The sequence below is a fragment of the Cataglyphis hispanica genome, chromosome 7 (assembly GCF_021464435.1).
Source record: "Cataglyphis hispanica isolate Lineage 1 chromosome 7, ULB_Chis1_1.0, whole genome shotgun sequence".
NCBI classification, from domain to species: Eukaryota; Metazoa; Arthropoda; class Insecta; order Hymenoptera; family Formicidae; genus Cataglyphis; species Cataglyphis hispanica.
In genome coordinates, this window is record NC_065960.1 from 8,159,410 (window position 1) to 8,180,526 (window position 21,117).

Consider the following 21,117-nt stretch of genomic DNA (forward strand, 5'->3'; position numbering starts at 1 on the left):
ATAACGAAATAGCATTCAGTTATTGGGTTGCCACGCCTTAACTTACTCCAATTCATAATGTCCTCTCCACCCCCTCGCATTCAGATCCTCCCTGTCTAACGTAACGTTGTATCCTGCGTATGGTATACGGTATAGTGTGTGTACGATATATTCTGCGTCCGCTCCAAAAATTCGCAAGGAAATTTTCCATTATTCGTCAAATTCGACCACGATACAACTGTACATAGCTTTCAGTAGCTACTATAGCGATTACATTTCTGAGAAACGCTAAGTATCGAGCAAAACTTTCATACGTGAACAATGTGCCGATCGAAGCGGAATATCTTTAACTGAATTAACCTTTTTTCGTGGGTATATCATATTCTTTGTATCGCATTCTGTTATTTTTAACGTGACGCCCATTAGTCTTGAAATTGAGTCGAATTACTCGCAATTTTGTAAAGAGAAACACAGGGTGAATTTGTTCGATATATTCGGCATGTCGAGCGAGAGCGTAAAAACAGTAAGTGTAAAATACTTTGTGCTTATGACACATATGCTACATTGCTGCTATTTAAATATGTTCAATTTTTGTTTTTTTATCTTTAAACACACATACACCTTTAGGTAATTTGTATTCTAGTACTTATTTGCTTTTAGCAAGTATAAATATAAATCTACGTGTATTTTTTTGCTTTCATATGTGAAAAAAATTTTAGAATACACATACTTATTTTCCGCTTCCAGTAATTGTAATTTTGAAATGTATATTTTCCTTTTTCCAAGTTTGCAAGTCTTGAGACACCTGGATATGTGGGATTTGCAAATTTACCTAATCAAGTCCATCGGAAATCTGTGAAAAAAGGTTTCGAGTTTACACTTATGGTTGTTGGAGAATCTGGACTTGGAAAATCCACTTTGGTAAATAGTTTGTTCCTTACGGATTTATATCCTGAACGAATAATTCCTGATGCAGTTGGTAAGTGAATTATTATTCTAATAGCTCTTTTTTTTTTAAATTTTAGTATAACATTGAAGTGTATAATTTTCAATCAACTCTATATATAATCTTGACAACACACATATTCAAAAAATTCTTTTACATCCAAATGATATAAAACATGTCAACAACAGAATGTTTTATATCCTCTACATGTCTCCTAGATGTCTTTTGAACATGTGTATTGTTAAGGAATTAAAATGTTTATTGCATTTATTATTAAACAGAGAAAACCAATCAAACTGTCCAACTTGATGCTTCAACAGTCGAGATTGAAGAAAGAGGCGTTAAACTTAGATTAACAGTTGTTGATACGCCTGGTTATGGAGATGCAATCGACAACACAGATAGTTTTAGAGCTATCATTGAATACATAGACGATCAATTTGAAAGATTTCTTCGTGACGAAAGTGGCTTAAACAGAAGGAACATTGTAGATAACAGGATACATTGTTGTTTTTATTTTATTTCCCCATTTGGCCATGGGTATGAATTATTATCTTGTAATATTAATTATTTACAGTTTAAAGATAATAGAGATAACAAAATTTGTAATTAAGATTTATTTTTAAATCAAGTTAGTTTGTATTTATTTTTTTATACAAAATTTATACGATCTCTTTTTTTTCTCTAATTTTATACTCATTTTCAGATTGAAACCACTGGATATCGAATTTATGAAGCAACTTCATAACAAAGTTAATATAGTACCTGTAATAGCAAAAGCTGATGTACTTACCAAAAAGGAAGTCCTGCGTCTGAAAAAAAGAGTTATGGAAGAGATTGAAGGCAATGGAATCAAAATATATCCTTTACCAGACTGTGATAGTGATGAGGATGAGGATTACAAAGAACAAGTACGTCAGTTAAAAGAGGCTGTTCCATTTGCAGTATGTGGTGCAAATAGTTTAATTGAGGTAAAAGGAAAAAGAGTACGAGGTCGAGTGTATTCGTGGGGTGTTGTTGAAGTGGAAAATCCCGATCATTGCGATTTCATCAAATTAAGAACGATGCTTATGTGAGTTGTCTTTTTTTTATTATTATAATTACATAATGCTGTGATATATATATATATATATATATATATATATATATATATATATATAGTTCTAATAATATTTTATCTTTTTACAGTACACATATGCAAGATTTACAGGAAGTAACACAAGAGGTACATTATGAAAATTACCGTAGCGAAAGATTGGCAAAGGGAGCTCCGGTACCACCTCGACGTCAAACGTAAGTGCAATATTTCCTTTCAGTATTAGTTTTATGCATGCACGATATACAATTTCTTTCCCTTTATTTATAGTCTTGCTGAATCCGACAAAAACAGCACGGTGTCAGAAAAGGATCGTATTTTGCAAGAAAAAGAAGCAGAAATACGACATATGCAGGAATTGCTGGCTGTGATGCAAGCACAGATGCAACAACAACAACCTTGATCAAACATGCATTTTTATACTGATATGTCAAGAAAGTGACTTTTCACTGTTATGAGTGCCAAAAAGATTTAGAAAACTTTTTTAGTAACTTACATGATCAAGGTATTGACTTGGTATTATTTTTTTAGCTTTATCTTCATAAGAATAATCTCATTTTGATATATATATTAAGCGTTTAGCAAACATTTCATAAGAATATGAAAAATAATGGAATCTGTCTTCAATATAACTTTTTCAGAAATGTGCATTCTGTGCATTATATGAAAGAAAGAATTCTTGATATTTAGCTATCAATGTCCCATTTAAAACAAATAATTAACAAAATCGATTTGAAATTTTGACACAATATGAAATAAATGTTTGGATATATAAGGTTGGCAGAAAAAATAGCTTATTCTTCAATAGCTTATTTTTATCAATTTTTCTTAACAAAATTTATTTGAATACTTGAAGAATTGCACTATTTATAAAATTTTATTGTATGTTCAAAAACAGAATCTATTTTTAATATTTGAGTCTGCACTTATTAATTTCTTATATTACTTTTATTTTATTCTTTTTTAATTGATGGCACTGTTTAAAATTTTATTCATATCATAAATTTATGCATATGTGTAATAAGATTTAAAAAAGATTGTATTACTTAGGAAAAAAAAAAAAAAAAAAAAATGAAACAAGATCAAATAAGTCAAGATTGCAAGATTAAGATTATGAAAGCAAGTGTCCAGTGTATAAAATATGATTAACAATAAGAGTTTTAATAATTTTATCTCAGGTAAAAAATAATTATGTAATGAACGAAAAAAAGAACACAGAATTGTGAAAAGTGCCTTGCAATTTTTGTCACTATCATGATTTTAATAGTAATATATATACATACATAAGAAATTTTTTTACATCACAAATATATAACCTATTCGTTGGAAATCATGGATGGATTATAGATACTTGCAAAATAAGAAAAAGAATTATTTTCATGATTAAGCAATATAGTCATAATAAATATTTTATGATAAGACTTATATATTGTGCTAATATTAAATAAGGAATCTCATGAATTGAGTAAAAATTCATTAACATCGACCTAAGTTTTAAAAGATTGACACAGCTCTCGAAAACAGTCTGACATATCACAGAAATATATTGAGATATTTTACCTTTTTATTTCAAGCAAGGCAATCTTGTATTGTTTAATTGTTAAGATTAATTGATTGAGAAGCAAAGAAGTATAAATGTGCAAAACCACTTTGAGAAAAACCCAAAGTTAATTTTAAATATATTTATATACTTAATCTATATATGTTTTATTTCTTGGTTGAGTATTTTTAACTTTTTTTTTTATGTTCTTATACGAATCACATAACATGAGAATAATGAAGAGAAAGAAGATGTATTTCGAGATATCCATATTATTAATATGTTGATAGAAATAAAAAACATAATATTTAAGGTGAATGTGACTTAAGGTTTTGTAATCTTCTATGTGTATTGCATATGTTATGCAAATTCTATTTCATATAATATAAGCAACGAAACGTGAAATGTGATCATATGTAGAAAAAAAAGTTTCATATAATTTTGAGTAAATTTTAATATATTAGGCAGGAAATTGATATCAAAAACAACATATTTTATACCTGCAATCCTTCAGTCACATAATATTAGTTTTATAAGCATTTTTACATTTAAAACATTTCATGTTTTTACAAATTTTATACAGAAACATAACTACACACACACACAAATTTTTATATCTTTTATACAAATATATATATATATATATATATATATATATATATATATATATATATATATATATTCTAACCAACTTAAATTGTGTAATTTAAGATCTATGCATGTAATAGTCTATTGCTGTTGAGAATGCTGCAAAACCTGCAGCGCCAACTATGCCTGCTTTTATACCAGCTATAAAGAACAATAGGAAATTAAGTAGCTTAATAATTAAATGGAATATATAAAAAAAGTAATTTATAATGCTAATATCATAAATACCCCTTAAGCCAATTAGTCCACCTGTTAAACCACCTGCATATGTGCCATTTTTCCAATCAGTTTTACCTCTATACTGAAATTAATTAACAATTTTTACAACACATTAAGATATACATAACTAGACAAAACAATAAATTATTATTACATATGAAAGTAAGATCTTTTTAACAGATGTTTAGGTAATTGAATTACCGATTCTATTGAGCATTCAATGGCAGAAAATATGCATCCAACAACTGCAAAGTTTTTTGCATAACTAAGTGTTGTACTTTTCATCTCTTTTAATATTTCTCGTGCACTTTGTTGCTTTTCAACACTCGCTACATTAGGATTTACACTAGAAGAGAATAGTCCAATAGCTGCTCCTAAGCCATAGCCTAAACAAATGGATGGACTTTAATTAATGCAATATATTTTTGTATTTTTTATCGTTTAATATTTATAATTTGCTCTGTGTTCAATACATTTACATACACTATATACATATATAGAATAGAATGATAGAATATATACCAATGACACAACTCATGATGCTTTTAAATGCACAGCTTTCCATTACCCTTTCTATCCTTTTCTCTTCAATCGTTTTTATTTGCACAGGTCCCAGCATTCTGGGAATTATGATATTTTCTCTAAAACGTTGTTGATTTCCAACAAGAAATAGAGCAATTTTGTCTAACTCAGCATCATTTAAAAACACATTTTTACTTTCACTATCCGATGGAATCGTCTTTGTTAAATCCATAGGATACATTTTCAATAATGTAGATAAAAATATATATCGTCAGTTACGTTATGTTACATGTGTTGTGTATCACGACATAACCGGGTTCCGTATATTTAATGGTTAGAAAATTTATCATATAACATTAAATCAAACTTATATGAAAGAATTTGTTGAAATCTAGCTATTCAATATTATTTATTTCACATGTCTTCAATAGATGGAATTATATATGTTACATAAAATCAATAAAGTATAAAATTGTAGGAAATTAATTTCACATGCTTGCGCTTACAAACCGCAGACCGCAAACTGAAGACTGAAATCGCTTAGAAACTCGTAAATCGTAACGAATATCGATATATGTCATGCAAGAATATCGATATCGTATGTATGTATGATAGATATTTGAAAAAAAGAATTATTACGTGCGCTTATACTTTTCCTCCATTTTATATATTTTTTTTAGTGAGAATAAAATTGTTTTCTATGCTATAGGCAACGAATTGTGCATCACTTTTATTTTTTCAAGACAATTCCTATAAATCTATATTCTATATCAATTATGTATTATTTATATTGTAGATCCAATGAGATTTTACAATATTTGTCTTATTTACATGATTTATTCTATTTTTTCATATATAGAATTTGTATTCAAGAGACATTCAAAAAATCAATGTCTTAATATTAACTTTGATATTGCTCTTTTTATTTGAAATATATACATTAAGTAATAAATAGTATCATAAGATAAAATAAGCTGAATCAGCTTGGATAGCTAATGCAGATTTAATGTAACTTTAGTCTTAAAAAAATGCTATATGATCAAAAATAATATAAAATATATCTATACAAAATTACAGCATTATTAAAAAAGCTGTATATGTTAAAACAAAATTGCTATATATTATGCCCTCCATCTATTTTTTTTTATTAATCTTTTATATAATAGTAATTACAGAGATAAAATGAAGAATACAGAAAATGAGTTTGAAGTTACTTATATTGCAAATCATTTATATTTTCTCTTAATAGTAGATTTTCCAAGTTTTCTAGAGCGTAATTGATTCATACGAGACATTATTGTATATATTCCAGGCAAGAGCAATAGAAGTAAATAAAGTCTCATAACAGACGGGAAGTGAAGAGCAAAATTATATGTATTCGGTAAGGAAACTGTGAATTTCTGGGTTTCTTCGAAATATGGAATATTTCGCAATATGATAATACCTTCGCATACAAAACCTAATGGATATAATGGTATCCATAGGGTGTATCTCAACCATGTTAAAAAGGATATTTCAATTTTCAATAACTGTGTAATATAGTATGGATATCTGACTATTTCTATTATGCTCCATATTAGAAATAGATAGAAAACGACTGGTTTAGTTTGCATACGAGGCTCGGCATCAATCATTAAAAACAACACAAAGCCCCTACCTCCCACTTGTAAGAAAGATACAAGTGTGCTACTTTTTGTATATCCAAATAGAGGATGCATTACCTCTAAAAATTGTAAAAGTTGTATAAACTTGAGTGGACTGCCAACTGCTGCATATGTTTCTTTCATGAAATCTAAAAAACATACACACACACATAAACATATATATATATATATATATATATATATATATATATATATATATATATATATATTTTAAAATAATCTATTTCTAAAACATTTTTTAGACTATTATAAATTTCAATGCATACAAAGAACTCTTGCTAACAAAGTTCCAATAAAATTTTGAAATTTTATTTTTCTTCTACTAAAAGTATGAAAGTATTTTAAAAATGTAGATATGAATGTACCTGGCCCATCTCGTGAATATCGTATACCCATTACAGCAAGTACATAAATAAAACCAACAAATTGACAGAGATTATATATCACTAGATACACCTTTGTGAGATCCTCTGAAAGAATAATGTGGAATATATCAATGTTATAATATTAATACAATACATAAAATTTTCAATAAATACCTTTTCTATAACCAAATTCTTCTTTGTGCAATTTATCAAACATATCAGGATAATCATTGCAAATGTCACGCTTTTCATCATCATTGTCATCCATATCTTCGCTTTTCCATTTATCAAAATCAATCTTAAGCCATGAAGGCTTTTGCGGCTGACTTATTAATCTTGGCCACCAACTGCTACATTTCTTTTTCAAAACAAAGTCTACTTGACGATCAATTACTTTGTAATTACTCTCCTACAATATTACATATAAAGCATTTTTAATTAAATATTTATATTATATAAATATACACAAAAAATAATTTATAAATTTGTCATTACATTTGGATCAATAGGCAAATGAAGATTCAGATTAAAACTGTAATTATTCAAACCTCTTGCTCCCTGGCCATAGGCTGTAACTTGTAATGTAGTTTCCTTTAGATCAACATTAAAATCCTGTAACAGATAAAGCATAAATAGATTACAATGATTTTTACAAGTATTTTTAGAGAGAAAGAAATATATTATATTTATAAAATTAATATTATATTTATATTTATAAAATTAAAAAAGATGGATTTTTTCTCTCTCAGGTATATTCAATGTATATATCATATTATTAATTTGATATGGTTGTACCTTTACATCAGTTAAATCCACTTTTAATGTAATTTGATTCTCCGTTTGGGCCCAGTATACAAATGGTGTGAGTGTATTAGACATTTTATCATAACAAAGTGATGAAGACAAAGTCATTATCAATTACTATCCCTTCTCTTTTTGCAAATTCTAAAAATCTATATTATTCATGACAACAATGACAAAGTTTCCCATTCATCACTCTTATCAATTTATGATCAATTGAATATAAATGTAAAATATTCTTTATATATAATATATATATATATATATATATATATATATATACATATACATATATATTCACGCTTTTTTTATCATAATCATTATATTATAAATGATACAAGTCACGGTCGCGGACATTATATATTCTTAAAGGCCTGTTTACATAGATTATATTCGAAAAAGTACCATTTGATTAACCAAGACAAAGTAACTTTACTCTTTTTGGTCGAACCTTTATGTTCGTGTTTTATTATCATTCATGTGAATAGGTCTTTTTAAAATTAATCTAACCTCTCTACAATGTGCAGCATGATAGCATGATGCTATTGTTTACCAAAAGGTTAGTTATATGCTAACTATTTAGTTGAGTGGACGCGCGATATTTTGCTGGCGATGCAAGTTTTCGGAAATGGCTACTGCTGAGATATTGCAATTGGATATATGGAAAGGTGACTGGGGTCTTCCGTCAGTCGATATAGAGTGTTTGCAAGTCCTGGTATGTACGGATAACACGCACATGGGCTAACTGATTAACGATCAATTTATAACAATAATTTTTATATGATACAAAAAATTCGCTCGGTACTAAAACGATGAATAGAATTTTCCAAGATCATCAAACGTAACTGTAGATTAATTAAGGTTTTGGTTAATTAAAAATTTATTTTCTCAAATATCGAGGCATCTATAGTTTTTCAGTGATTAATTGATGGAAATAAGGGAATTTCTAACAAACTAAAAATGTTGAGAGAGAAAATTGATATAACAGAATCATTTTAATTTATACAATTTTAATCTGATGATTTTTTCAGATAAAAAATTTCAAATAAATTTTAGAATAAAAATATATTAATTATATATATATAAAGGTATGCAATAATAAAAAGTGATAAATGATGATTTCTCTCGATATTTTTACCGAGGAAAAGTTATTTTTAATTGACTGAAGATGTTAAGAGGGTATCTATTAGTTTTGAGAGATATTTAAAAATAATGTAATATATGGAATATACAGATGTTGAGATGCTTAAACTATTGATTGGATGTTATATAATTGAAGTAAAGGGAAAGAAAAATTAAAATTTATCTCAAAGTTTGTCTCCTTTACTGCATATTCAAGTCTATCTATTAAACATTAGGTGTTAGCACAGTCTTCTTTTCTCAATTTTAGCTATCTGAATTATAATAATGTATTTATTATCAATTACAATTGCTTTGCTACTAAAAATTTATATTGCATCTCTTAATGATTAATTTATAATGAAATAACAGTATTTGTTTCTTAATATATGTAATATCATGTTATTTATAGGCATATGCTAAATTCAGTGGAGTACCTTTGAAAATAAATCTATCAAGCAATCCATTTAAAACCCCAAATGGTCGATTACCATTGCTTAGGATTGGTATAAATACTTTGGATACAGTTAAAGATATATTGCCATTTTTTAGAGCAAAACATTATAATTCTGACTATACATTAACTGATAAGCAATGTGCAGATGTCATGGCATATGATGCTCTGCTTAAGGAAAAGTTGTATCCAGCCTTGCAATTTATATGGTATGAGATGAAATGTATATAAATGTACCTAGAATGCAATTTATAATATAATTTATATGAAATTTAAATAATAAAAGAATATATACTGTTATAAACAATTATTTGTAATGGAAGATGTTTAAAAATTTTATCTGCTAGTTAAATTGGTTGAAGAATTAACTTCCTTATTTGTCAATACTGTTGAAAATTTTTTGTGTCTTTTACTTTTAAAGTTAGCAAGTTTTTTATATTATCTGAATATTGTCAACTAAAAACTTCTTGCAAGTTCAGATCTTATCTTGAAAAATTAGTTTTATGAGCAACAAGCAAAGTAAAACATAAAATGCAAATGACTGATTATCTTTTAGAGTTATATCTTTGATTTATATGCTATTATGTTTAAATAAATAAATTATTTGAACTACTCACTAAATACCTCAGCATAAATAATATTAAAATTTATTTAAATATAAATTGTACATTATTCTGATCAATGTATACATGTTTATTCAGCCATGTAATTTTACAAAAATAATATTAGTTATAGTTTGATAGATAATTAACAAGTATATTTTATTGTAGCTATCATTTTTATAATAAATGCTTTTATTTTTTTAGCAAATACATCACAACACAGAATGTACTATTATTACAATTATTTTTAGGTGGATAGATAAAAAAAATCTAGATGAATTAATTAGACCATGGTATTGCAAAGCATTACCCTTTCCACTTAAATTCTATTATCCAGGAAAGTTTGAACGGCAAGCGCATGTGTTGATGCAAAGTTTATATTCTATGGAAGATAACATAGATACTATCGAAAATGAGGTATATACATACATACATACATACATACATACATACATATATATATATATATATATATATATATATATATATATAAAACATATAAAATAACTTGAAGCTTCTTAAATGTGTTCTTAAATATTTCTATAAATAAAAAGATATAATTTAAGCACAAAAATTTCTAATATTTTCTACATTAATTTTAACAATTTATGTAACAATAGGTATATTCAGAGGCACAAAAATGTTTGACATTACTATCTATGAGACTTGGAGATGGAGATTTTTTTTTTGGGCAACAACCTAGCACAATAGATGCCATTGTGTATTCGTATTTAGCACCATTACTCAAGGCACCATTACCAAATCCAGTTCTACAAAATCATCTGAAGAATTGCACAAATCTAGTGAAGTATGTGTCACGTATATCACAAAGGTACTTTGAATATGAATATCAGACTTATGAAAAGGATAAAGCTGAGAAAAACGCTGAAAAATTAGGAGAAGACAATGATTGCGAATTTCCAAATAAAAGAAGGAATCAAATTCTTGCTGCATTTGTTGCTATATTGGCCATGGCAGGATATGCGTTATCTACTGGTATTGTAGAGGTAAGTTTCTTTTTTATACAGAAAAAGAAAATTTGATAAAATATATACCATTGCACATATATAATTTGTCTATATAGTTTAATATTCTTAAAATCTTTCTTGTTTATTAAGATTAACTAAGATATAGAGAATAGTAGACAAAGACACAGACAAAAATGAAAACAAAGAATTATTCCTACAAGTATAAAGTTTTGTTAGATATTAATTGGTTTTTCTATTTTTTTATTGATACATCCTTTTTATATATATATGATATATTTTTACAATTTAAATATCTACATTGATATAAACTTTATTTGTCTAAAAAAAATAAATTTAAAATTCGTTAATAGATTTCGTTAAAAAACGAAATATCTATATAATGATTATTTCTATGAATTTATTTTAGCATTGGATTGCATTAATATGTTTCATACATAGCAAAATAAGCAATAATTGAACGAAAATTATATTTATAATATAAAAAACAAAGTTGTTTTATATTAGAAGAAATTACATTTTTTTTACATAGATCTTTCTAAAGATAAAATAATATGAATATTGACATTGAAGCTACAAATAGCTTTATTTGTAGGTGCTAATATATTTATTAAGAAGCAGAAAATTTATTAAGGTTCCTAAGAAGAAAAGGAGACGTGAGTATTAGCTGCACGTGATAATATATTTTCATATATGGAAATTAACCAATTAATATCAACTTTTATATCCATAATACATTACTTTATACATTATTTTTGCTTTTCATTGCATTGTTATATTTGTTTATTTATTTACACACACACACATATATGCATAATCAGTTATTTATAAGTAGCTTATTTGTATGTAGCTTGTGTGTGAACAAATTATATTCCTATAATAAAAATACAGTTATAAAAATACTAAATTTCAAACGTAACAGATCGAATATCTCGATGACTAAATGAAATATCGAGGTCCGGTTTTTTTCTACGAATCCATCCAAATTCTTTTTATCAAAATGTCCGTCTCGATGGATATTGAAATAGTCGACCCTATTGCGTTTGGAATTTAGCACTCTTTATATAATAAATATATATCACAAAATAATGTAAAAATAATATATATTATCAAGATAATGAAGAAATTGTTATAAAAAAATGACATTTTCTTTGAACTTACATATTTAAATAAAAAATGTATAGATGAAAATATGAATTCAACAATTAACAGATTAATTTATCATATCTATATCTTTCTTCTTTGCTATTTTAATTAAAATAATGCATGTTTGTTAAAGGTACCAGTAAAGGATGACGAAATCTCAGACATGTCGGCAGAATATATATTGGATGATGGGGAAGATGAATAACAGTTAGCAAAACGGAAATTATGTTTTCATGATAAAAATAGGAAATATGTAACCACAAAAGAAAGAGAGTATATCTTATTTCGTGTAATGTGTTACAATAATTTCTGTTGGAAATTCTTGGTGTGGAATACTATATTCGTGATAAAGAGAGAAAAGAATATTATATGATGTAAGGATACCAAAATATATATCGAATAAATATTTTGAGATATATGATGATATTTCTCAATATTGTTAATTTTTTCCAATTTTATATCGCATTAATATGCCACTAGTAGCATGGTGTACTTCTTCCGCAAAGCTTTTAAAATTATGAATAGTGGTACCACCTAAAATAATCTTTATTCCCGGATTTTGCTTATTTAAATTATAAACCGCCAGACTTTCTTCATAAGTAGTACCTCCGATCATGAATACTATTATATCTTGAGGTCTAAAAATAGAATAATCAGTATGTACTAATTGATGTTTAATATATGACAAATACATTTCTATTTAATACAAGTAATTTACCTTCGTGACATTATCATATTACCAAGATATGGAAATGCTTGCGTATTTAATTTTCCTTTTATTAAATCTTCTAATGTTTCACTTATTAAAGGGCAATGCTGTGTGTATATATTATCTACCCCACTTAATCCTTTGAATAATTTTTTAGTTATTTTGGCAACTGCTTCTCGATCAAATAAATTATTTTGTCTTGTATTAACACCACTATATTCTAATATATTATATACAAGCTGGAAATGATATTTGAATATTACAAATATATATTTTTATAAAAATATAAATCTTATAATAGAAAAAATACCTTGATATACTTGTCTGAAACATTCCTCTTTTTAAGTAATTCTACTAAACCATTTATGTCATTGTTTGCATATTTTTCATAATGAAGCGCATAAAGCATAACAAGTCGAACGGTATCTATATCTCGTACTTTTTGATTATTGATAAGAGTTTTTATCTTTTGTAACTATAAATAGAAAAATTAACAAACATATAGAAATGTAAAAATACGTTATAAATATTAATAAATTACCTGCGAGGAATGATCAGTTTGGCAACTCAGTTCCTGTTCTAGTTCTGATACTTCTAATAAATTATGCTTTTCGACAAGAGACGAAAGTTCTCCGACTACCGTAACATGTTTCGATACGGTACCAGAAAGTTTCTTGAAAAGTGGATATGTTTCTACAAAATGTTTCATGTCGGCAATACTTTCTACTTTCTCATGCTTTTTTGCTTTCTTTTGAAACTCCTCCATCAATTCTTTTATCGTTTGACCAATTTCACCAAAGTTTAGATACAAGTTCTGTTCAAGAATATGTTCTTTTAACACAAAAAGATGTTTACAAAAAGTAAAGTATGTCACGTAGTTATAAAATATCATACATACAAAAATATTGTTATTAATTCATATCACTATTTCTATTAATGATTCCAATATAAATATATGATCAAGAACTGTATAAAGAATTTTCTTACATTTGCATAAAAATCATCATGTTCTGCACTGAGAACAACTTCTTTCAGTTCTTTTGAAATACCTTTTACATGAGACAAATTAACGCGGTTGTTGTTGATTGTCAACAGTTCGTGTACCATTGCTTGATATGTCCATTGATTTAACAAAGGTGTAACAGGATCATCTCTTCTATCAACTATCAGAAGGATAGGATTAGATTCTTGTCTGAATTCAAAAGAGCTAGATTCTTTACTGAGCACTTCCCTTATTTTTTCTGCTAATCTCTTTGCCATATTAGAACTACTTTGATATCTAATATATGGACATTTCTTTAGTGATAATAAAACCGAAGTTATTCCTTGAACAGTTCTATGTAAATGCACTGGATCCCATGTAAGTCCTTGAAAATCATAATTATAAAAATAATTTTCATTCAACAGTTTATTAATCTATTGCAACTAGGTGTAAAATTAAATTATACCTTCAGAACACGCATTTATTCCAAGCGAAAATAAATGTGGATTAATTGCTAAATAATCTGCATAATATTCATGTACTTCTCTAACTACCTCTCGCTCGTCGCTTTCTGCCAAAAGCTTTATATCTGCTTTTGCAATAATGTTACTGAAATCTAATACAAATAGTGATATTAATAATTATTGTTTCTTATTCTACGCTACAATATTTTATTATTTTCTATAATTAATAATATAATTCTATATATTCGCATTAATATTACTTACAAATATAATATGCTCCATATTTAGGATACTTAAGCTCTTTACAAAGTAGGTCGACATTTTCCTTAGTTGGTCTTACAAATACTATACATGTTAAATGTTTTAAAGTATCATTATGTACAGCAGTATCTATTCGTTCAAATAAATATACTTCTTTCATTAATATCTCAGATTGACTATAAAGTAAGCTGACTATACTTGTCTAAAAGTAAAAAAATGAAATTTTTTCAAACTATATATATATGTGTATGTGTGTATGGCGAATTATGATACTTTTTGTTCCTACCGTTTGTTTATCCATTAGCAAAATTTTCATACCAGGACCACTGTCTTCTGTCATTTTTGTGATATAAAACTTCAAAGCGGTAACAACATTCATTTTGATGTCAGATAAAGTGTATCAATTTATATTTTGATAAATATCTAAAAGAACTATTTGAATTAGGTAGATTTTGAAAAATAAAGGTTTGACAAGTAAAAATCGTCGCTCGATAATATAAAAACAGTAATTAAGCGTTAAAGGTTAGGAAATTTGTCACACCAATAAATTCTGGCGACATGAACATAAAAAGGCGATTTTTACTTTTCAAAACTTTTTCATGCAAAAAGACATCAATTATGGGTATTTTTATCAAAATCTAAGTAGAGCGGCTTATTCTAAACACTTACCATATTTTTTATCGTGTGAATATATATGAACATATATTTATTTTTATGCTAAATTCACATATATTTATTAAATAAGATTTAATTACTTTAATGACAGTTGCATCTATACACTCAGCTGTATCCCCGCGCAGATATTCTCTTTCTTTCAATAACGCATATTTTGATAAGTTTTAATAAGTTTTGATAAGTTTTGACAGCTAAGATACAGAGCAAGTCGGTTCATTTTAAGTTCATTGCACGTGAAAAAATTTTAGTAGGTCGTAAGCAAATCACAGTTAAACATTCTTATTACCTTTAAAATGCTTGATTGTGATTGGTCGATTTGCTCAATTTAAGCTGCACTTAGCACTATGAGGTGCGTTCGAAAATTTGCATAGTAGTAGAGTAGCGTTTAACTGACCAATCAGAATAAAAGGAGCAAAAATTTCTTTATCCTGATTGATCAATTCAATGCTATTCTACCCTATGGGTAGAATTTCTTACTGCACTTCGCGCATGCGCAAAAATCAGCCTTACCTAACAACATTGAACCGACCAGCGGCCAGTAGCTGTTCGTGGCGAATGATGGTGGAGTTTATGTTATGCGTTGCATGAGTGCAAATGGTTATGAGCGATCAACGAACGATGATGCAGTGGTGTGGCTTCTGAGAAACGGGAGGATTGTCGTTTAGATCGTCGTATTGATATTGCTTCCTCGGTTGAGCGATCGTATTTCCTGATCGTCGGTCACGATGGCCCTCAGCCAGACAAGCGTAGTGAGTAAACGAACGAACATAATGTATGTACACGTAGGTGAAATGTCGTATGTGTTTGACTCTGGCTTTTCTCAAAAGCGAGCATTTCCACTTTTTCTTGACGTTCGAACATCGCGCGATGTTCGCATTCGTTCGACTAGTCAGTGTCTGTTCACTGATCTCCGGCTGTCGAAAACGCTTCTCGATGTAGATTAACAAACGGACTTTCTAACCTTATACATCGAACATTACGCATCGACACATATCGATAGTTACATATTAACGAAAAGATAGCAACATTCGGATAAACTATCAAGCATGCAAATATTGTCTAAAGTTGTTTCGAGGGGTAAGGTCATCATTTCTACCTTTATTTGGAATCTAAGCATTAAATTTATATTTCTTTCCTATATGATGTCTAAGCAATATTAAATGTTTTTTATATGTGCGTACGCGCTCGATTTATTTAAATATTGAAATCTTTTCGCTAATGTGTAATTTTCGTTGTCCGTCTTAGAAAAAATACATTTGCGAACTTGCGATTATATAATATTAGGTTGGGGAAAAAGAAATCCATTATTTTTGCGTGCCATCTACCGAAAAAATAATGGATTTCTTTTTCCCCAACCTAATATATATTCCTATTAATATAATTAATAGAATATATTGATAGAGCCAGTATGGAAACCTCGGACCTTTTTTATCTGTATCTTTGATATGTTTACGATATTAGACGAGTAAATTCTGTTTTACAGTTGAAACTATACAATACTGTGATAGAAGATGTAATAACAGGAGTACGGGAATCGTTCATAGATGAAGGAGTAGATGAACAGGTTCTCCAAGAACTTAAACAAATATGGGAAACAAAACTGATGGCCAGCAAAGCTGTAGAATTAAATCCAGATCCACCAGAACCACAAGTTCCTCAAATCAACACGCATAAAGCTGTGACTGTCAATAAAGGTATATATATCTGCTAGAAACTAATATAGCAAATGTTAGCAAAAAATTTTTATTACAATAAAATGCAACTTAAGTTATACAAGATGCTCCACTGCTACTGGATCAGTGCATTCTATATATTATTGTTACATATGAATTTAATGTTATAACAGCTAATATAGGAAATCATTTTATACAACCATCTGCTGGAAATGCAGTATCGCAAACGCAACCTCAACAGCAATCGCAACAGCAGCAGCAAGCGCAATCACAGCAACAACAACAAGCGACACAACCACAGCAACACACACATTCTACAGGAACATCATTACAACAGCAGCAGCCACAGCAGCACTCGACAACGCCGGTGCAGCAAGTGGTAACTGCATCAGCTGCTGTACTTGACCGACAAGTGCCCATACAGATCACCCTACCTCCACAAGCTGGCATGCCAGATGGACCACAGCGAATTTTAAGCATACAAGTTCCTGCATCTGCTCTTCAAGGTGAAAATCTTATATTCATATTTGAGTAGAAAATTTACCATTAACAACTTATGTGACTAGAACAAAACAGGCACGCGCTACGCGCGCGCCATTACATTGATCGGTTTTATACTATTAATCTTATTAATTATTAATTATGACATTAATTAAAAATAATTGATAATTAATTATATTAAAAATATGTTAACACTCTTGCATACAAACTTTCAATGTTTAATCATTGCAATGACGTTCGGAATAGACATATAATCAAAATAAACAACTTGTATCAATATCGAGATCGAGTTTCAAAGTAATCTAATCAGAATCGTGTAAAAAAGGCAATAATTGACTTTCTATAGCTTTTTTATTAATGATGATGATGATAATGAGGCTAAAACAAAGAATATTTTTATTATAAATAAATTTTTATTGTAATTAAATAATTATATATACACATATATACAATATATGTATGTATATATGTGTGTGTGCGTGCGTGCGTGCGTGTGTGTGTGTACAGGGTGTCCTAAAAATTTTGACACACCCGAAGTGTGAAGGTAGATTGGGTCAAACTGAGTCAAAAAGTCCTATACCATTTTGCAAAATTCGCAATAGTTTTTGCGTTATTAATTAAAATATGTGAGCTAATGAGCGCGTTGGAAATCAGTAAGCCGGTATCGGCAGGCATGTACGACGGATTACTTGTGTATGTCTCTTAGTAACAAAAGCATCATCTAAGCGAGAGGTGGAGTCACGCTGTCACCTCTTGCTTAGATGATATCTTTGTTGCTAAGAAATGAACACAAGTAATCCGACGTACATGCCTGCCGATACCAGCCTATCGCTTTCTAACGCGCTCATTAGCTCACATATTTTAATTAGTAACTATTGTGAATTTTGCAAAATAGCATAGGACTTTTCGACTCAGTTTGGCCCAATATACCTTCACACTTCGAGTGTGTCAAAATTTTTAGGACACCATATATATATATATATATATAAGAACTAATAAATATTATATCATAAATATTATATCCGTACAATACTTTATTAGCGTGTTCTAGAAGTAAAATAAAGTCAAAAATTCTAATATAAAAATTTTCAGACTGCAATAGTTTTTGAGTTATAAGCGATCGAAGTTTGCCAGTGTTATCGTGTAAAACTCGTGCTCTCAGGCCCATAATTACACTTACACGCGTATCGATCTATCATCTGTTATAGATCTTTTTAAAAATCAGGTGATATTGATTTTATTGCACAGCTGATTTTAATAATCGTTTCCTTTATGTCAAATTATCAAATGACATATGTCAAACTGTCAAATGACACAGGTGAAGCAAGTCACACGAATGAGTGTAGCAACGCGAGAACGAGACAACTAATCAAGATCGCGAAAAAACGACAACAATGGCAATAACACGCCTTTTTTAGAGAGGAATAAAAATTAAATTTTAATAATTACTACATAATTATTCTATATATTTTTGTTTATTGTATGTAATTTTTTTATATGAATCTTTTTAATATTACTGAAATTTATTAACGTAAAAAATGTAATGTGTTAATTATGTAAATAAATAAAATTGCATTTTTCTTTTTTCAGGAAACCAGTTGCATACAATTTTAACAGGTCCCGTAATTTCCGCAGCTATGGGTCTTCCAGCAAATTTAGCTTCAACTTTGTTGCAACAACATGTGAATTCTACATTGCAAGGGCAAGCAACATTAGCTCCGTTACAAGTAAATCAACCACTTCAAGTGGTCACCCAAAGTACAAACAGTGTCACAACACAGAGGCCACCTCAAAATCAAGTAAGATAATGTAACATAAGTAAAGTGATTTATAAAATAAATAAAATAATAGATAAATATACATAATTATATACTACAAAAAAATGTAATATGGATCTTTTAATTTTCTAGCAACAAAATAATATAAATCAGTTAGATGGAGGAGTAGGTGATTCCACTGACGATGATGATGAAGAGGAAGAAGATGATAATGATGATGACGATGAAGATCTTGATGAAAAAGAAGAGGAAGAAAATGATGAAGCAGCAGCTCGTGAGGAGGTTAATAATAATAGTTGTATATATATTTTATTGCTTCTTATCAAATTACAAATAGTTTTCTGATTTCACAATTCTTTAGAACTATTAAGTCTATTCTTTATTCTCTGACTAATTTTTATAACTAATGTATATTTATGCATACATATTTGCTCACTTGTGTCCATGCGCTTAATTGCTCATATATTCATGCGTGTGTGTAGAGAAATTATTGTTTATAGATAAATTTTAATTCTGAATTCCACAAAAATATTATTTGTTCTAGGAACCTTTAAATTCCGAAGATGACGTTACAGATGATGATCCCGCTGATCTCTTTGATACAGACAATGTAGTAGTCTGTCAATATGATAAGGTATGAATTTATATGTTTATCTTCAACGTATATATATGAATAGATATTATTTTAAATAAATTATTTTATATGATGTTTTTTGTTTTCAGATTACAAGGAGTCGAAATAAATGGAAGTTTTATTTGAAGGATGGCATAATGAATCTAAGTGGAAAAGACTATGTATTTCAAAAGGCAAATGGGGATGCTGAATGGTAATTCTAAGTGCGATGTGAATATTGTGTTGCCTACAGGAAGCTCAGGGATGTAAAGGCAACTTGATGATGTGTTCACGTGAAATGTTTCATCTTTAATAAAAGATGATTTTTGTATGAACTGCAACTGGAATGGCAATACAGGGGAACAATGGCAAAAGAAAATTATTATTTTATCAAAATGGCATTATTTAGTATCAGTGCTAATTCCATAGGTTGACCTAAATTTAATTTATCACAGAAAATGTTTTGTTTCATTCTTTATAAAATTCTCTCTCCTATGTTCTATATATAGCATATAATATAACATTATCAGTCTTGAATATTTTTAAGTAAATGTTTTTGTTTTATTTTAATTTTTTATTAAAGAAAATTCAAAATCCAATTAATGGGTTTCAAAGTTTAATACATTCTTTCATGTAATGCAAATTATGAATACACAATGTAAGAAATTACATAAAAGTCTCCTATTATTAAAAAAAGAACCATTATGAATTGGTTAACTTTCTCTAGCAAATGAATAAATTTTATTGAAACAGAAATACATGATATGTTAATTGAAATATCATATCAATTAGTGGCTCTATAATAACATCACGAACAATGATTGTGAAGATGATGAATTGTGAATTTGTACCATGTATGTGTGTGTGTGTGTTTTTTGAAATTCTTGATTATAAACTTTTTCATGTAGAATGAAGTATAAAGTTGAGGTAAAATTTACATTCATCTCTTTCCTTACAATCTGGAAATAAAATGATATACTATATGTGTTTGAGTTCAAGTCTTAAAAGATTGCAAAACTATGGCCCATATATGATGCTTTGAAATAATAATAAATAATAAATGTGTCTGTTACATATATAAAATTTTGTTGCAAGCATATTAACAAGATCATTTATTAATGAAGGAAAGAAGAACAGTTTATCATTTTAATTAATTGGATATAGCACTTGAAAAGTTTAAATTGTTCTGGAAGCTACAATTTTTATCAACTTTTTTATTTGACTTGACATTAAAAACTAATTATTTAATATTTGTGATATAGCAATTTATTGTTAGATGAAATATTTAACTGAGAAATATCTTTCTCGAGTTAATATATATTTGTAAAATTAAATTTAATAGCTTCCAAATCGATTCAAACTTGCCTCAGTCAA

General features: G+C 28.2%; 6 protein-coding genes across 12 annotated transcripts; 3 read left to right on the forward strand and 3 right to left on the reverse strand.

Annotated features, from left to right (window-relative positions):
- Positions 1 to 17: 17 nt before the first annotated feature.
- On the forward strand, positions 18 to 3,107 carry LOC126851249 (septin-1). The gene is made up of 6 exons (XM_050595000.1): positions 18 to 502; positions 766 to 958; positions 1,207 to 1,465; positions 1,632 to 1,997; positions 2,114 to 2,218; positions 2,292 to 3,107. The coding sequence occupies exons 1-6, from the start codon at positions 479 to 481 to the stop codon at positions 2,422 to 2,424; spliced, it is 1,080 nt and encodes a 359-aa protein (XP_050450957.1). The 5' UTR covers positions 18 to 478; the 3' UTR covers positions 2,425 to 3,107.
- Positions 3,108 to 3,252: 145 nt separating this feature from the next.
- LOC126851253 (mitochondrial import inner membrane translocase subunit Tim22) lies at positions 3,253 to 5,191 on the reverse strand. 3 transcript variants are annotated; one of them, XM_050595007.1, is made up of 4 exons: positions 4,951 to 5,191; positions 4,630 to 4,814; positions 4,438 to 4,510; positions 3,253 to 4,350 (listed from the first exon to the last, which is right to left on the reverse strand). In XM_050595007.1, exons 1-4 carry the CDS (start codon positions 5,189 to 5,191, stop codon positions 4,268 to 4,270), a joined length of 582 nt encoding a protein of 193 aa, XP_050450964.1. In that variant the 3' UTR covers positions 3,253 to 4,267. The 3 variants fall into 3 exon arrangements, with proteins under 3 accessions (XP_050450964.1, XP_050450963.1, XP_050450965.1); XM_050595006.1 differs by having other exon boundaries at positions 4,438 to 4,505; positions 4,583 to 4,814; XM_050595008.1 differs by having other exon boundaries at positions 4,283 to 4,350; positions 4,583 to 4,814.
- Positions 5,192 to 5,340: 149 nt separating this feature from the next.
- On the reverse strand, positions 5,341 to 8,406 carry LOC126851246 (very-long-chain (3R)-3-hydroxyacyl-CoA dehydratase). Its single transcript, XM_050594997.1, has 6 exons — positions 8,291 to 8,406; positions 7,775 to 7,932; positions 7,475 to 7,591; positions 7,154 to 7,388; positions 6,980 to 7,084; positions 5,341 to 6,742 (listed from the first exon to the last, which is right to left on the reverse strand). The coding sequence occupies exons 2-6, from the start codon at positions 7,889 to 7,891 to the stop codon at positions 6,177 to 6,179; spliced, it is 1,140 nt and encodes a 379-aa protein (XP_050450954.1). The 5' UTR covers positions 7,892 to 7,932; positions 8,291 to 8,406; the 3' UTR covers positions 5,341 to 6,176.
- LOC126851250 (metaxin-1) lies at positions 8,353 to 12,513 on the forward strand. Of its 2 annotated transcripts, XM_050595001.1 has the most exons (6): positions 8,353 to 8,495; positions 9,312 to 9,562; positions 10,207 to 10,372; positions 10,576 to 10,962; positions 11,537 to 11,597; positions 12,221 to 12,513. In XM_050595001.1, exons 1-6 carry the CDS (start codon positions 8,409 to 8,411, stop codon positions 12,235 to 12,237), a joined length of 969 nt encoding a protein of 322 aa, XP_050450958.1. In that variant the 5' UTR covers positions 8,353 to 8,408; the 3' UTR covers positions 12,238 to 12,513. The 2 variants fall into 2 exon arrangements, with proteins under 2 accessions (XP_050450958.1, XP_050450959.1); XM_050595002.1 differs by lacking the exon at positions 11,537 to 11,597.
- On the reverse strand, positions 12,492 to 15,391 carry LOC126851235 (vacuolar protein sorting-associated protein 45). Of its 3 annotated transcripts, none has more exons than XM_050594979.1 (9): positions 15,173 to 15,391; positions 14,790 to 14,926; positions 14,507 to 14,705; positions 14,245 to 14,394; positions 13,784 to 14,163; positions 13,338 to 13,610; positions 13,107 to 13,271; positions 12,806 to 13,035; positions 12,492 to 12,725 (listed from the first exon to the last, which is right to left on the reverse strand). In XM_050594979.1, exons 2-9 carry the CDS (start codon positions 14,880 to 14,882, stop codon positions 12,527 to 12,529), a joined length of 1,689 nt encoding a protein of 562 aa, XP_050450936.1. In that variant the 5' UTR covers positions 14,883 to 14,926; positions 15,173 to 15,391; the 3' UTR covers positions 12,492 to 12,526. The 3 variants fall into 3 exon arrangements, with proteins under 3 accessions (XP_050450936.1, XP_050450937.1, XP_050450938.1); XM_050594980.1 differs by having other exon boundaries at positions 14,790 to 14,935; XM_050594981.1 differs by having other exon boundaries at positions 15,259 to 15,383.
- Positions 15,392 to 15,704: 313 nt separating this feature from the next.
- LOC126851247 (transcription initiation factor IIA subunit 1) lies at positions 15,705 to 20,815 on the forward strand. Of its 2 annotated transcripts, none has more exons than XM_050594999.1 (7): positions 15,705 to 15,927; positions 16,662 to 16,872; positions 17,070 to 17,357; positions 18,943 to 19,151; positions 19,263 to 19,412; positions 19,675 to 19,764; positions 19,854 to 20,815. In XM_050594999.1, the coding sequence occupies exons 1-7, from the start codon at positions 15,904 to 15,906 to the stop codon at positions 19,959 to 19,961; spliced, it is 1,080 nt and encodes a 359-aa protein (XP_050450956.1). In that variant the 5' UTR covers positions 15,705 to 15,903; the 3' UTR covers positions 19,962 to 20,815. The 2 variants fall into 2 exon arrangements, with proteins under 2 accessions (XP_050450956.1, XP_050450955.1); XM_050594998.1 differs by having other exon boundaries at positions 15,706 to 15,927; positions 17,025 to 17,357.
- The last annotated feature ends 302 nt before the right edge of the window (positions 20,816 to 21,117 follow it).

Bases quoted from the DNA above. Each gene is read 5' to 3' on its own strand.
- LOC126851250 (XM_050595001.1), top strand. From the start codon at position 8,409: ATGGCTACTGCTGAGATATTGCAATTGGATATATGGAAAGGTGACTGG. The intron at 8,496-9,311 runs GTATGTACGGAT...TGTTATTTATAG, and splicing joins TAGAGTGTTTGCAAGTCCTG to GCATATGCTAAATTCAGTGG. The intron at 9,563-10,206 runs GTATGAGATGAA...AATTATTTTTAG, and splicing joins CCAGCCTTGCAATTTATATG to GTGGATAGATAAAAAAAATC.
- LOC126851249 (XM_050595000.1), top strand. From the start codon at position 479: ATGTCGAGCGAGAGCGTAAAAACA. The intron at 503-765 runs GTAAGTGTAAAA...CCTTTTTCCAAG, and splicing joins CGAGCGAGAGCGTAAAAACA to TTTGCAAGTCTTGAGACACC. The intron at 1,466-1,631 runs GTATGAATTATT...ACTCATTTTCAG, and splicing joins ATTTCCCCATTTGGCCATGG to ATTGAAACCACTGGATATCG.
- LOC126851235 (XM_050594979.1), bottom strand. From the start codon at position 14,882: ATGAATGTTGTTACCGCTTTGAAGTTTTATATCACAAAAATGACAGAA. The intron at 14,164-14,244 runs GTATAATTTAAT...ATGATTTTCAAG, and splicing joins AATAAATGCGTGTTCTGAAG to GACTTACATGGGATCCAGTG. The intron at 13,611-13,783 runs GTAAGAAAATTC...ATTCTTGAACAG, and splicing joins ATGATGATTTTTATGCAAAT to AACTTGTATCTAAACTTTGG.
- LOC126851253 (XM_050595006.1), bottom strand. From the start codon at position 5,191: ATGTATCCTATGGATTTAACAAAGACGATTCCATCGGATAGTGAAAGT. The intron at 4,815-4,950 runs GTATATATTCTA...CCATTTGTTTAG, and splicing joins CATCATGAGTTGTGTCATTG to GCTATGGCTTAGGAGCAGCT. The intron at 4,351-4,437 runs GTATTTATGATA...TGTTCTTTATAG, and splicing joins TGGACTAATTGGCTTAAGGG to CTGGTATAAAAGCAGGCATA.
- LOC126851247 (XM_050594998.1), top strand. From the start codon at position 15,904: ATGGCCCTCAGCCAGACAAGCGTA. The intron at 15,928-16,661 runs GTGAGTAAACGA...TCTGTTTTACAG, and splicing joins CCCTCAGCCAGACAAGCGTA to TTGAAACTATACAATACTGT. The intron at 19,152-19,262 runs GTAAGATAATGT...TTAATTTTCTAG, and splicing joins AGAGGCCACCTCAAAATCAA to CAACAAAATAATATAAATCA.
- LOC126851246 (XM_050594997.1), bottom strand. From the start codon at position 7,891: ATGACTTTGTCTTCATCACTTTGTTATGATAAAATGTCTAATACACTC. The intron at 7,389-7,474 runs GTAATGACAAAT...GTAATATTGTAG, and splicing joins ATTTGCCTATTGATCCAAAT to GAGAGTAATTACAAAGTAAT. The intron at 7,085-7,153 runs GTATTTATTGAA...TTATTCTTTCAG, and splicing joins AGAATTTGGTTATAGAAAAG to AGGATCTCACAAAGGTGTAT.